This window comes from Semicossyphus pulcher, unplaced genomic scaffold (genome assembly GCF_022749685.1).
Source record: "Semicossyphus pulcher isolate SPU_LCO1_2020_fin unplaced genomic scaffold, fSemPul1.0.p SCAF_20, whole genome shotgun sequence".
NCBI lineage: Eukaryota > Metazoa > Chordata > Actinopteri > Labriformes > Labridae > Semicossyphus > Semicossyphus pulcher.
In genome coordinates, this window is record NW_027211694.1 from 17,105,899 (window position 1) to 17,120,323 (window position 14,425).

Consider the following 14,425-nt stretch of genomic DNA (forward strand, 5'->3'; position numbering starts at 1 on the left):
TGGGATTTAATGACAGCCTTCATTACAGTCTCTTCTCTTGCCGGTGTTGGCATTCCTTTCTAAAGTAGGGCTCTAAAGTAGTTGGTTTTAGGGCTTCATGATATGGGAAATAACATAAATTGTGATAACTTTTTGTTCTGCGATATTTATTGCGATTTGAAAAAAATACAGGAAATTATACCAGATTAACACAGTTTAAACCCCACTACTACTTATGTCACTCTTGGTTCAGACTCCTGCATGAAACAGTAGAGAGTACAGTTGGAGCGACACGTTCTTTCTGAAACAAATGCTAATAGACTTGTGGGATGCCGCTGCTGTTGAGTTATTAATACGGTATGTCATCAACCATTGTTAATGATGATCAAATGTATGTTTAATCAGTGTGATCATCAGCCCGGTGACGGTAACTTTATGAAAGGAAAAATCACGTCTCGTTGGCGGCACCTCGTTCTGGTGCTGGTTAATGCTGTGGTTACACAAACGGTCCGTTCACGGAGTGGATGTGCCGCGAGTGTTGACTTTTAGCAGCTACACCTGCAGCACACACACGGCGTGAGGCTGTGTGCAGACAGGAAGCAGGAGGCGTGGTGCTTGTTTACAGTTTACAGGCAGGTGACAATCTCTGCAGCTCAGTGTTCAGTTCTCTGTGTGCTCTGTTGAAGAGCTGCACTTAATATACAGTACCAGATGAACTGTTGCTGTGGATTAGTCATTGAAAATGAGAAACTGGCGAGTTTTCGTTTTGCACCGAGCAACAAAAAAGTAGCAGCTTGACGTTGATAAGTCTTGGCTAACTGTATTTAATTTGTAGATGTTATACATAGGATGAAATATATTCAGTTCTTGCAATTGAGCAGGTGACCTTGCTCCCCCCTTCTTTAGCTCCCTAAAGGCAATTCCTTCATAACTTATCACCCAATTGTGTGGTTTTATGCAGGTTTTCAAGTAGACATCCCCCTGTTTATTTACACACGTAACACCTGCTAGTACCCTTGCTGTCTACCACTTAACCATATGATATTGTTAGACCATCCGAGGTTGATTGGCTCTGCCACCGCTTATGAAGCTTTATCTAGATCAACTGGGATACTGCCTCTGACATCTACAGCTTCAAGGCCTTCCATCCATTTGATTGGCCCTCGAAGATGAGGGTCTGATATTTTTTTAAGCTTGCTTTCATGTCCTGTCTTCCCAGATCTCTGTAAGTTTGATTAGATCTACTTGCATGGTACATTTAGGCCAGAGGACAATATTGGGTCTGAGGCTGTGTGGGTTATCTCCTCTGGGAATTTGATAAGCCTTGTAGGATTACCCTGCATCTCCCAGTCGTTTGCCATGGCCAGGACCAGTTTGCTTCTCATCTCTGGTGCTGCATTCTCACTTGACCTGAGAATTAGATGAAACTAGGACCATTAGAGTTTTGTGGCTTCTTTCTTGCCTGCTCCACCCAAGCAGCCACCTGTGTTAGAATATTGTTGTTTCATAACTAGAATGTCTCATCTGCCAGACTTGAATGACACAAAGCTGACTCGATTCAGCTTTGTGTGATGTGTAATTCATCTTTGAGAAGAGTACCATATGTAAACATGAGAAAAAAAGATTTAGTGCTTATCCTACAAGTAAACAAACTCACCATCACTAACTAAATACCATCACAGTTTTAATTGGGTTAAAGTATCAGAAGATGAGAGAAGATTTTAATGTGTTATTGTCCTCTTCCAGGTAAAGTGTACGTGTCTCATATTGTGGACTATCTGCGGCACACCACAAGTCGCAGCTCAGAAGACAGCGGCCTGGAGGAACTTTGCAACATGCTCGATCCAGAACAAAAAGATGTCTCCATTGACCTGGACACTTACCATGCTGTCATGAGGGAGTGGATTGATGACTGCCGCAACAACGGGTACTGAGAAAGCATTCATTATACATTATATGTAAGGGGTTGTCAAAATGTAGAAAGTGGCAGTCGGAGAACTGAAAAATTTTCCATTTTTCGATGGTTTCCTGTTGGATCAAGGGAAAGTTTGTGTAGCTTTAAATGCTATTCAATTTGTTTTTGACAATCTTATCTCTTATTTTGTGTAAGCTAATTTTCTAATGAAGATCTGCACAATGACAAAATGATTTGCTCAATATGTTTTCCATTTTCTTTTACCCATTTATAGTTGCAGTTTTTAACTTCTCAAATAGGGGAGGTAAAGGCAAAGAAAGCTTGCATTGTCTTTACCGGTGCTGTGCCTTACAGAAAAGAGTCACTCATCTATTGTGTTTGAGTTATGCAAGTAGATGTTGTGTAGGTGGGCTATGCATCGGATGATGGATCACTGGTGACAATTTTCTCCCCCATAGTTTCAGCTACGTGCATCTCGATTAGTCAGCAGCGTGTCTTTTGTCTTAGAGGAAGGTGTGAGTCATCATCCAGTGCACTGTATCAGGTTTAGGTCAAATGTGCATTTGACAACTGATTTATGAGTAAGCTGAGGAATATTTACATTGAAAGCCAAGTTTTAAAATCCGGACAAACCTGTGAGACATGACTCATCTTGGCCATTTTTCTCTGTAGTTAAACATTTTCCTGATATGTGGGTTGTAAATAAAGCAGAAGACTTCATACTGGCTGTAATCGCAAATAGAGGTCTTGACTAACTGGACCAAAGGATCCCTGCATCATCTGTTGGTGAAGACATGCGTAATCTAGTGTAACTGTGAAATGAGTACCGCAGATCTCTTTGCATTATCATAGCCAGCATCAGTTTGTACTTCATACAGAGTATGCGTTTCAGACTAATCAGGAAGCTGCCTGTGCTCAGCGTGTCAGGCACCAAAAAAGTAAACAGTTCTCCCAAAATATTTCAAACATGTTCTGAGGAATCCAAAAGCAACAGAATACTGCATGCCTGACCGAGCCTAAAAATGATCATAAAAATAATTGATCTCTCACCATTTTGATGTGCGATTTTTCTGGTGTATCTCAGGGAAGAGCCGACAGATGACATCACTCAGGACTCAGTCAAACTCAGAGACAGCCTGTCTGGTGAGTCGGCTTATAAGCACTCACGTGTTTGCTTTTCATTTCCTTTTATAGTACGCACATCTAATTTTGATGATTTTGTTGTGTGTTTCAGCAAAGAGGTCCCTGCTGCTTAATATGACCTCAGGAAGCTTGGAGGGCTTTGGAGGGGAGGCATCAAGAGCAGAATTGTAAATAATATGTGTGTGTGTTTGATTAAGTGAGATTGTGTTCATATATGTATAAATATACATAACCATGCCTTTATTTGTGTTTATAACCACCCACCACTGCTCTTATGGTTCATGAAACACAAAAATTCTTGTCCATGTCTAAAGATAGACGTATCTTTGCACTGACTCAACTTCAGTATCTACAGTAGCTTATAGGGTTAGTACAATAGATTGTTTTCTCATATATATGGCTAATAGCTGTTGTCTCAATTTCTTAATTACTTAAGCTATAAGATAAGTTCCATGCTTGCCATAATACTATGAGAGCAAATTATATTTCTTTAAATGAGCATTACTAAAATGACAAACCAGGAAATAAATTTTCAGAAGAGACAATATTGGGCTTAAGCTAAATAATTTACTAACAGCGTTGATTGTACAAAAAGCAGACATCCTGAGCATGTCTGCTGTGTTCCCAATGATTTAATTTTTGTAACTTTGAATCTCTGTGCAGCAACATACATGTTGATAGTCCACTTAAGCTTTTGCCACATCAGAAGATTAAGATAACTTATTAAGTTAGTTTTCATTTGGAGACGCATGCATCCTTCATCCTTCTGTTGTGTGATGGCCTCAGCCAGATTTGTTTAGTCAGCATGACACAGTCTGAAAGTGGGTGTTTTAAGCCAAAAGTTTGAGAGTTTTCCCCACTGTGATACTGAAATAGACAAAGCTGAGCTCCTAAAAGGTGTGATTTAGGTGTCAGGAGAATGAGCTCAGCTTCAATCCAATTTTACCCCTGCCTATGTGTGTTTGTTTGTATGTTTGACTTCTCAGTGAGACGTCAGAGCTGGTGTATTGTGTTGCCGACCTTCAGATGAGCAACCAAAAACTCCAGGAGGAGGTGAGGAAGCTTAAGCAGGTGGTGGAGGGCATGGAAGAGGGCAACCAGAAGCTGTTAGAGGAGAATGAGGAGCTGCGAAATCAGGCCAGGGTGTAAGACACACTTTAATGCAAAAACACAGCATAGATTTATTGTAGCACACAGTGGCTTGTTCAATTCTATCTCTGTTTATTCTCGCACAGCACCCAGCAACTGGCCCAGAAGGAGAAGATGCTGAAGGAGGAGGTGGAGGAGATGAAGGCAACTCTGAGCTGTACAGAGGAAGGCAGAGCTCGCGCCTCCGCACACAGCAAACACGTGGTCAGTCAAACAAGCTTAGAAAAAAACCAGAGCAAAGATGATCTATAAAATGCAATGAGCTTACCTGCTTAAGTGCATACAGATGACGTGTCTGTTGCATTGTAATAAGGGTTAATCTTCCTACACTACAGTATGTTGACAGATTTTCAGCTAAAATACTGTTCCTTTGTTAGCACTTTTTTACTGTGATTTTTTCTTTTGCCTTAGCAGTTGGCACTCTACCGTCTGAAGTCCACATCCCAGATTACATCCAACTTTTAATTAAAAATAAATTCTACATATTCTAAAAAATATTTTGATAATAAAGACAATAACAGAGCAGAACATTTAGTGAGCATGTGTTCACATACATGAAATTAATTGTTATTAATTGTTTTCTTTTTAGGAGCGAGAGAACCATGGTCTTATTGGCAAGATTGCTTCTCTTCAGGAAGAGGTACTTCAAAAAGACAGTTTTTTTAGACGAGTTGACATTCAAGTCAATGACCTTAATTAAAAGTGAATCAGTAGTACTCACACTTTCCTAGATAGCTTACAGAGAGTACATAATCACAAGTTTGTTCATAAAAAGAAGTGACTAAAGGGACTAGCCCTAACTCCCCTTTGATCCCCAGAACTTCAAGGTCACCATGGAGATGGACGAGCTTCAGAGGAGAATATCAGAGCTGTGTGACATTAATGCTGACCTTCAGGTACTTTTACTGCCTCTCTGTACATAACACTATTCAGATTTTTCTCTGCAATCTCACGTCTCATCATTTTTTGTACTCCCCTCACACTGTGTCCTCTTTACACTTACATATTATCCATTGTACTGTGCCTACTTTATATTAAGTAACTTCACCTTCCCTGTCATCAGGTGCAGATTCACTCTTTTGATGCTGTCACTAGTGAAAAGGAAGCTGTGATACAAGAGGTCAGTGCCTTATGTTATTTCCTTATCAACTTATCTGTCGCTGTGAAGCTTGTGGCAGTTTTGGTCATTCTATGCAATTAATTGCTTGCTTGAATCAATTTGACAAACATTGGTTCAGTACACAAATGGCAAAATCTTATTCACCTCAGCTACCAATGTTTGTTTTATTCCCTACATTTCCCTACAAGACTCAACCTGGTCTGTGTCTTTTATCTCCTTTTACAGAAGAGCAGGCAGATAAATGAGCTTAAGGCAACAGTGGAGGAATACTCATCCATCACAGAGGTCAGTGTGTTGAACTGTCTTCATATCGATATCAATGGTAGTATCTCATCCATGCTCTTAAACTGCTTTGCAGAGGCTCCTGATCTTTTTTGCGTGCTTTTCCCTCATGCAAATGCAGACATCTTTGTATGATTTGTTGCAGAATATAGTTCGCAGTAATTCTCTCTGATTTCCTATGGACAGTCATGGAAAATTATCGAGTTTAATGAAGTCTGAAAACAAATTGGGAACTTCAAAATTTGTTAAGTTACCCGTCTTGATCACATATAGTAACACAATAAGGTAAGAAATAAAGTCCAAGAGTTTTTTGGTAAAAATGTCAGCATTTTAGAGCATGGACAATTCTTGCCTATGCATAGTGGGTTGCTACAGTTATCAGCATGTGTGGCATTGGCATTTTGATTTTGGAGGCCAACTGTGGGAATTAAATCACCTGCTGTCCTTCCACATGCTGTTAGTTTGTTCAAGCTAAGAAAGGGCAGGCAACGTAATGGGTTGCCTGAGTCATGTTAGTTTCTCTGTATTTGATTCCAGCTGCTAAGGGCAGACAAGAGCAAGCTGGAGAACCAGATGCAGATGTTGCACCCAGACCTGGCAGGGTAAGTGAACCAACTAATCGATAACCTGGGAGTTAGGGGATTTGAGGTAATAAAGGTGAAGGAAATGCTAAGGAATTTTTCCTTTGCTAGCATAACTTTGTAAGTTGTTTTCTCCCGTCCTCTCCACCCTTGACTTCCTGTCTCTCATAGGGCTGGGCTATCCCTGTCGGTGGCCTACAGGTTAAACCAGAGCACCTCAGGATCCTTACAAACAGAACTGGCACTGGCACAGTCGCCACTGGAGGTCAGCACTCCCTCAATCTGTCTTTTTTTCTTGCTCACCTTTCATTTATGCTCTGTATTTTTTTCACTCTCTTTCTGTTGATCTTGTATATCTCATATTCACCTTTTCCTATTTGTCTCAGTTTGTGTTATATTCTGATATTTATCCTTATTTTTGTACATACAGTTTCAGTATTAAGTCTTTTATTCTATACAAAAAAAATAATGGCTACTGCTTTTCTGAAGCATCTTCCTTGAAGCAGCCAAGCTGTTTACATATAAACCTGAATGATCCCTAAACATATGCAGAATTTACAGCAGTCACTATTGCAACAAAGTTACACAGACACAGTTAGATCTCGCAATGTTATGTAAAACATTATCCCTAGCCGAAGATCAGAGAAATATCATGCCTGGAGGCAGGTCATAAATCTCTGAATATATTTCCTCAACAGACTGTAGGGCTTCTTACATATTTGACACACAATACCATGCACTGTTTGAAGATTGTTTGCAGTTCTTCCCATGCTGTTTTCTCCAGCCTCTCTTTAACAGATAGACTGATGGTCAATGTCTTTTTTGCCAGCTAAAGTAAATATTTCTATCTCCAGCAGGCCCCTCATGGAGTTGACCTTTTGTCCACCACTATGAGCTTTGCTTCCCCGCTGGATGAGACACTGGACAAGGAGGTGCTGCTGATGTTGCAAGGACCCAGCCCTGATCACATGGCTAAAGAGTTCAAGAGCCTCCTGAACAAATTGGTAACTAAGTGTGATTAAGTGTGTGAAAGAAAAGTACTTCTAACTCTAAATTGGCATAACAATTCTATTCCTACTATCTTGAATAAAATGTTTTTATCTTGTGATTGACTTGCAAAAGACTGTTGTGACTGTAAATGTCCATTTATTACAGTTAACACAAAACCAGCTTGTCATCAGCTGTAATATATGTAAAAAAAATCTCTTTCTACAAAGAGACATTTTTAAAAGTTCAGCTTGAACTATTAATTGAACCATTGTAATGGATCAATAATATTGTCACTAGCTTTAGCTGAAGCCAACTAAAACAATTTGCTTTAAATCACTGTAACTGAAAACTATTGTGTTGCAAATGGAGCTGAGGGTTCGCTAAGGTAGCTGCAGTCTTTTATTTTTTAGTCAAATTCACTTATTGCCAGGTTAATATTGTTTAGTCACTCAAATGAGGTCAGAACAGTTAGAATAGAGTGGTTTATTCATCCATGTGAACTTCTTGTCTGCTTTATTGTGTCCAAAGTATAAAAGGATTTCTCTCTCAAGACAGCCTCTTTTTGTCTCTTAGAAAATGGATTTCAGAGAAGAAAGCAACCATGTCTTGTCTACAGTGAGAGGCCTGCTGGAAGATGACACACAGCCAGGGGGCAACACACACACCAATCTCCAGGTCAGATAATGCTCACACACTTTAACACTGGACACAAATTTAAATGTGTTTGTGAGTCTACTAACGGCACTTATTGTTAGCTTGAGAAAGTTGCATGCTCATAGCATACTGTAGTGTTATTGCCTGTGTGCCTTCCTATGTGTTTGCATATATACTCCTTAAGTTGATTTTAGGCTGGAAATGGCTATCTCTGTTCTTTTTTTTTATATGAATCATGAAATTATGTAATGTGATCTCTATCTTCCTCTCCCTCCACCTGTTGCACTCTTTTTCTATCTATCACTGCATCTCTGCTCTTTCTCTCCCTCCCACCCACTATCTCTCCTCTCTAGAGATCTCTCACTTATATAACTCTCCAATGGGCCCCATCCAAGCGGTGCTGTTTAGTCAGTGTGTTGTAGCATGAACACAACCCACTCCCCTCCTCCCTCACTCCAACTTTCTGTATCTCTCCAGCTCTCTGTCTCTCTTTCTCTCTCTCCCCCCCCTCCTCCTGCATTGTTGCCACTCTGCATTCATTAGCCACGTACTGGCAAACAGCAGTAAACATACCAAATGAGACAGAAATCATTAGTGGAGCAGAGCCCTTCCATTCTTGTTCTGGTTGTTCCATGTACTGCCTAATAGGAGAGATTTTGTGCCAGTAAGGTGTCAGAACTTTTTGGAGGCGTTTTAAGACACACAGTTATTCCGGCTGTGCAGTAGTCTGCTGCCTTTTACCTTAGCAAGAGACCAACCCCTGGGCCTTGTCTTTCCACAGACGGTGCAGGCCGAGCTGGACGCGAGGAGGGCAGACTGGGCTCTCAGCCTGGACCAGCTAGCCCAGTATACAGACTCGCTTGAGAAGGAGCTGATTAAAATGGCCAGTAATATGAGGAGATCGCGAACCGAGATCCTGCACCTTTCAGTAAGGTGAGTAAAGTTCTGTTTCCTGCAGTCTTTGTGCATGTGTGGCTGTGAAAATCAGTGGGCAGTCAGAAATGTGTGGTCCGCTGATCGCTGAAGTGAGCGGTGTCAGAAGATAAAGGAAAAATATCAGAGGAAGATGGAAGAAGATGTATTTGCTGTGGAGCTTCTCTCTTCTTAAAGGGAACTTGAATGTAAGGTAGGACAGCATTTGTTTGAGGTGGAGTTGCTCTTGTGCAGGAGTGATCTCATTGGCTGAATTAAACCCTAGTAGGCAGAGCTCAACAGTTAATTTTCTGGCTAAGTATGGTAATGCTGATACAACTGAAGGAGAGGTTAGTTAGAGAGATAGAAGCCGATTAGATTCAACAGTGTGCATACTAACCTAAAAATGCACTCTAGGTGTAATGAGCTATCAATGTTGGCTGGATTAGTTCATACAAGCCTATAACTGTCTCTATAAGCCTTTAAGGGGAAATGTTTTTCGGATCTTGAATGCCACATGGTCCTGAATGAAATAAACAGAGCTTAAGAAGGTGTATGCATGTTTTTTTTTTTGGATTATTCAATATTGCAAACTGTACAAAGAAAACAATTTCTAATGTCAGAGCCCTACACACGTGGGTATCTCTGTCCTACAATGCTCTGTCTCAGTTGGCCAGTCAGTTTTGTTGACTGGGGTAAAGTCCTGTCAATCATCTGACCTCAATGACCCCAAAGGGCCCGCCTCTTATAATCTTGGTCTGGGCCAATTGTGGACTTCATTCTGAGCCTTTGTGGATGGGTTTTCCCTGTACCATGTGTGTGTCTGTTTTTATGTGTGGTTATGGGGACGGCCATCCCCTTCAGATATATAACAGAGCTAATGTGGTACAGAATCAGACCAGAGAAGGAGAACGGGTCAGGCTGTCCGGCTGGGATTTATTGGTGCTCAGTTGCCAGGGTAAACTCAGTAACATTAATACTGTAGGGAAGAAAAGAAAACAGAAGAGGTCTCATTGTAGCTAAAGTTCTTCCACCTGCCCTGTGGTGTGTTTGGGCAAACATAGACTAGGAAGAAGACTGGACTATAAAACAGGATCAGCACTGTAGTACATTTAAGGTTCTGTGTGAGGTCTTAGATTAGAGGGTTGGGCTGGGACTGGACTACAAAACAGTGAAGTGAAGAAGCTGTTACTAGGCCAGTCGGAGAACTGGCGCTGGTCACCCTGGGCAACAGAATGGGACACTGCATGGGCCTGCGGATTGGGTACAGTATGTCCACTGTACTGTCTTCTAGGATATCTGTTCATGTGTTTTTCCATCTCTGGGCCGTTTACAGTGCTTTGCTTATTTGTGTGGTTCTCCCAAAGTTTTCTTAAAGAACTAATAATCCCTCAGCTGTTTTAATTTACCAGGATTTTGCATTCTTGCATGCAGGGTGCAGGAGCAGGAGAACCAGAAGCGCCAGCTGTGCGAGGAGCTGGAGCAGCTAAAGACACCCCAGGACAGCAGAGAGGCATCATGCCAGACACCTGTGCCAGAGGAAGAGGTCAGAGAGGAATGGCAGGCTGCTCTGAAGGCTTTAATTTCCAAACCTAATAATCAGGGGAAGCTATTTGCTTCCACCTTTTATAAGAATCTTGATCTGAAGTTGTATATATTGTTTAAGAATAATGTTTCTCCTGCACTAGTCACTGGCATGAAAATCATATTTGGTTTGGGATAGTCATTTTTAATAATTCATATAATGTGTTTTTGTATTTATTAACATTCACTTGCCACAATAGAAATATGTTGGAGGGTTTACTTTAAAGGAAGTGACAGAATTCATACTGTATTCAGACAGATGGAGTATCTGGTAGAAGAGAGCTGAGTGCGAGTTGGCGGCTGAAGTGGACATGTGCACCCACACACACACACACACACAGAATCAGATGCGACCAGACACCTACGCAGTGCTCCTAGCACAAAATGCACTGACGCATGCTTGAACATTTCCATTACAGCACCATTGTTTTAATGTCTCTGGGAAGATAAATTTGCATACAGTTACAAAGCTGTGATTTCATAAATAATGCAGTGTTGACTTTAAAGTTATTTAATCAGTAAAGCTCTGAATCAGGAAACTAAAGTTATATTTCCCTCTTGATGTGTTAATGAACAAAAAGAGTTCTGTTATGTTTTGCAAATAGCTAGTCTTTGCTGTGATTTCCCCCCTACAAATCACTTGCCAGTCAGTGTGTCCAGTACTGTGTATTTTTCTTTTCAAATATGAAGGCTGTCACTGTTCAACCTCAGCCTCATCACACACAAGTCCGCCAGCTGTATTTTGCCATTGTGGGATTTCTTACATTTAGGCTTTGGAAGGTTTTTGTGATTCTCATCTTTGCACTCTTTTTAGTAAGACATTGTCCTTGCCTTCTTTTATCCTTTAGCCTGGAGAGGACTTGGACTGGGATGAGGAGTTTGCCCTTCAAGACTTCCTGAAGAACGAGTTGGCAGAGAGGAATTGCAAAGACCAGGGCGGGCTAACGAACAGCAGGCCGGAGGAGACGGTGGATAAACTAACAGACAGAGGTGTAGAGGAAGAGGGGGAGGAGAAGTGGACAGTGGTGGACACAACAGGAGAGGGAGAAGTGAGGGACACATCCACGCCTCTGTCTGCCCTCCCTGGAGAGGCCCAGCCTTTGCATGGTGCAGCAGGAAATGGTCAAGGTGAGTTGGGGACACAAAAATAGAACCGCCAGTCAAGTGATAACAGAAACGTATATCTTTTGAATTTACCATAAAAGTTCACAAAATACACTTCTGGTGTACTTCCATGTATTTATTTATTTTAAACCGGCTTTCAACAGATTAAGTTTGTGATGCTATCTCAGTAAAAGTTGAGAACTTCCATAAGCCTTTCAAATCCAGTATATACCAAAATTAGCCCAGAGCTAACAGGAACCTCATAAAGCCAAACCAAATAGGGCTAAATATAATATTTTTGTAGCCCCATTCGGACCTCTGCTCAATCTTTTCCTAGCTGTGGATCCTTCTCAGTAGGATTAACGGTAGAAATAAGCCTTGAGCTAGCCTTATGCAACAAGAATGCAAGATACATGCTGTGTCCTCTTCGCATGGAAGTATTGAAATCAAAGTTTGAATGTGAACGCTGTAAAAAAAGCCATTCCCAAATAGAATCTGTCACTATATACATTATTCAGTTATAGCTACTTTGGCACATGTGCGTGTGTGGGTGACAGTCAATGGAAATACAAAGACAAGCCACCTTTTTATTTGCATTGCTAGCTCTTGTTTAGTATTTATTAATACTCAAATTAAACTTTTCTGTGCTTTGCTAAGCCACAGCTACTGCTAATTAAATCACCATAAATAGGAGGAAGAGAATATGTACGTTATTGGCACTGATTACTCACTACAAAGCTTACTCACACGTCTTACAAACTGGTACACAGGATCAACTCGAAGGTGAAAAACAACCTACAGACTCAGTTAATGTTTTTTAATGGTGTTGATGTCTGTGAGAGAGAGAGAGAGGGATGTGTGTGGATTATCCCCTTGTAATCCATGGGAGTCACAGGGCACTCAGCCACCCTTGAAGCACCAGTACAGTGCACACTAGCTCTGATACACACACTCTTTGGCCGATGGAAGTAGACCCCTGCCTTCTATGGTTGTTGTGGCCCTGGTCTTATAAAGGTTGTGTGTGAGAGTGAGTGTTTGTGGTTTCTACAGACTATGTGAAATCCTTTCTTCCTCAAGGTCCTTGTATGGCCAGGTGTACGACCAGTCTGAGGCAGAAGTGAGCCCAGTAATCCTTCATTCCTTTGCTTGCATGAGCAGCTGGCAGGAAGAGAGACATAAAACGAGAGTGTGAATGTGGTCATTAATGCCACCTTAACCATGCATGGTATTTTAACCCCTCTGCCCCTCACCCGGTTCAATACCTTGCATAATAGACAGTCTGACCCTTTTATGGTAGAAGTGAGTTTTTTTTTTTTTTTTAAAGAAAGGCCTCGGGTTTTTTTTGTGACTTTTCTGACTCATCTTTCCTCGTGTCATTTTTTTCTGATTAGTGTTTTATTTATCTCTTCTTACTTCTTTGTGTCTGTTACAGAATCTGCAATCTGCAGTGACTCAGAACCAGAGGGGAACTGTCAATCTTTGCAGGTAACATGAATTGGGTCATGGGTTTCTTTGAAACAAGATAAAGCCAAACTTAATGTAACTTCCAATCCTCTCAACTATTTTTCAGTCTTTGGAAAGCACATGTACAAAATAATTTGTGATGCCTCACGTGCTAGATTAGATATTATTTTAACATTTTGACATGGTATAATCCCCTTTTCTTATTGCAATGATATTAAGAGAAAAATTTAGTGTCAGGGTCCAGTCCAATAAACTGTTCACTATACTGTTGATTTTAAAAACGAATAGTATATCAAAAGAAATTGCTGTTGTTAACTGCATGTCATCGTCTTTTGGGGAACAGTTTTTGTTGATAAGTTAAAAGCAATGGAAAAATCCAAAAACCAACGACTTCTACTGATAAGTTTGAGTTGACACTATCCACAACACACCGCTTCAAGAGACGCATTCCAGCTGGGCAGCACTATTCAGTGTGAAAAAACCACAGCAAAGTCAGGGTTACAGATTAGGGAAAGTGACTTGGTGGTTGAAGTCCTTATGTGGGATTTTTCTATCTCTTTACTGAACAAATACTGCTGAGGTGCATTTGGGCAATATGTCGAATGCATATCGAGTCCCAACCTGCTCAGAGTCCAACAACAGATGATAGTAGCTGTACTGGGCAGGTGTGTGACAGCTAACCGTATGTCACCAGGAAGCAGAGCAGTACCAAAATTGCTGTTTTTGGGAATATAACAGCCTTTGCAGTGGTGAGAAGGAAGTAGGATGTTTTTAAAGTAATCATCAAGAGATTGAAGTTTCATTGAATATGTTGCTGTTTTGGTTTGATTTAACCCATTACATACAAATTCTATATACTTTATTCTACAGAAAAAACTATGTGGTTGCTGATCATTTTGTCTCACTTGTTAATTAAGTTACAAGCAGGGACGCTTTCTGATGTCAAATGTCGTGTGTGGGTGTTTCCTTGAAGCACTATCGACAAGTAGGGCTTTACAAAACAATCCCTGTGATGGACATATCTTTAGTAATTACAATTGGATCACCCTATTAGTTTTAAATTAATTTGTAGTTGAAAGTAAAACATGCAAAATGTCTTATTTCTTATGAAAAGCATGTATACTGGAATATCTTACATTAAATTACATTTACTCTCCCCCCTCCTTATTCCCCTGTCTAAACTTCTGCACACTCTCTATCGCTTTCTACCATTTGCCTACCAAATACTTCCTGACAGATTATTTACTGCCTCTGCTTACAAGCTGCAGTTTGCATACAGTCTGCTGCCTAATCCCTTGTATAGAAAGACTGATGAAACCTACAGGTCACACTGAGGTTAAAGGAAAAAGGGACTTGCAGTTATTGGCAAAGAAGGTATTATGCACCTACATTGAAGAAAAATATATTCCAAATTAATACTTTACAAATACTGGTACATGCTATTCACTAAACTACATACAATGTAGCTATAATCTCAATGTCTGGTCACACTTTCTGGTCTTTGGTGGTTTATTCTAGTCACCTGCTCTCTTAATGTTTAATTAATTT

At 40.6% G+C, this 14,425-nt stretch overlaps 1 protein-coding gene across 2 annotated transcripts in view; it reads left to right on the forward strand.

Moving 5' to 3' along the window:
- lrmp (lymphoid-restricted membrane protein) overlaps window positions 1-14,425 on the forward strand; it is a 33,085-nt gene that overhangs the window by 2,741 nt on the left and 15,919 nt on the right. For both annotated transcript variants that reach the window (XM_069670721.1, XM_069670722.1), the window contains exons 4-20: window positions 1,726-1,906; window positions 2,979-3,037; window positions 3,129-3,204; window positions 4,024-4,182; window positions 4,273-4,390; window positions 4,776-4,826; window positions 5,005-5,082; window positions 5,250-5,306; window positions 5,532-5,591; window positions 6,126-6,190; window positions 6,341-6,434; window positions 7,024-7,173; window positions 7,733-7,834; window positions 8,595-8,746; window positions 10,160-10,271; window positions 11,158-11,437; window positions 12,846-12,898. In XM_069670721.1, coding sequence (XP_069526822.1) covers window positions 1,726-1,906; window positions 2,979-3,037; window positions 3,129-3,204; window positions 4,024-4,182; window positions 4,273-4,390; window positions 4,776-4,826; window positions 5,005-5,082; window positions 5,250-5,306; window positions 5,532-5,591; window positions 6,126-6,190; window positions 6,341-6,434; window positions 7,024-7,173; window positions 7,733-7,834; window positions 8,595-8,746; window positions 10,160-10,271; window positions 11,158-11,437; window positions 12,846-12,898 — 1,847 coding nt within the window. The remainder of the gene's footprint in view (window positions 1-1,725; window positions 1,907-2,978; window positions 3,038-3,128; window positions 3,205-4,023; window positions 4,183-4,272; window positions 4,391-4,775; window positions 4,827-5,004; window positions 5,083-5,249; window positions 5,307-5,531; window positions 5,592-6,125; window positions 6,191-6,340; window positions 6,435-7,023; window positions 7,174-7,732; window positions 7,835-8,594; window positions 8,747-10,159; window positions 10,272-11,157; window positions 11,438-12,845; window positions 12,899-14,425) is intronic.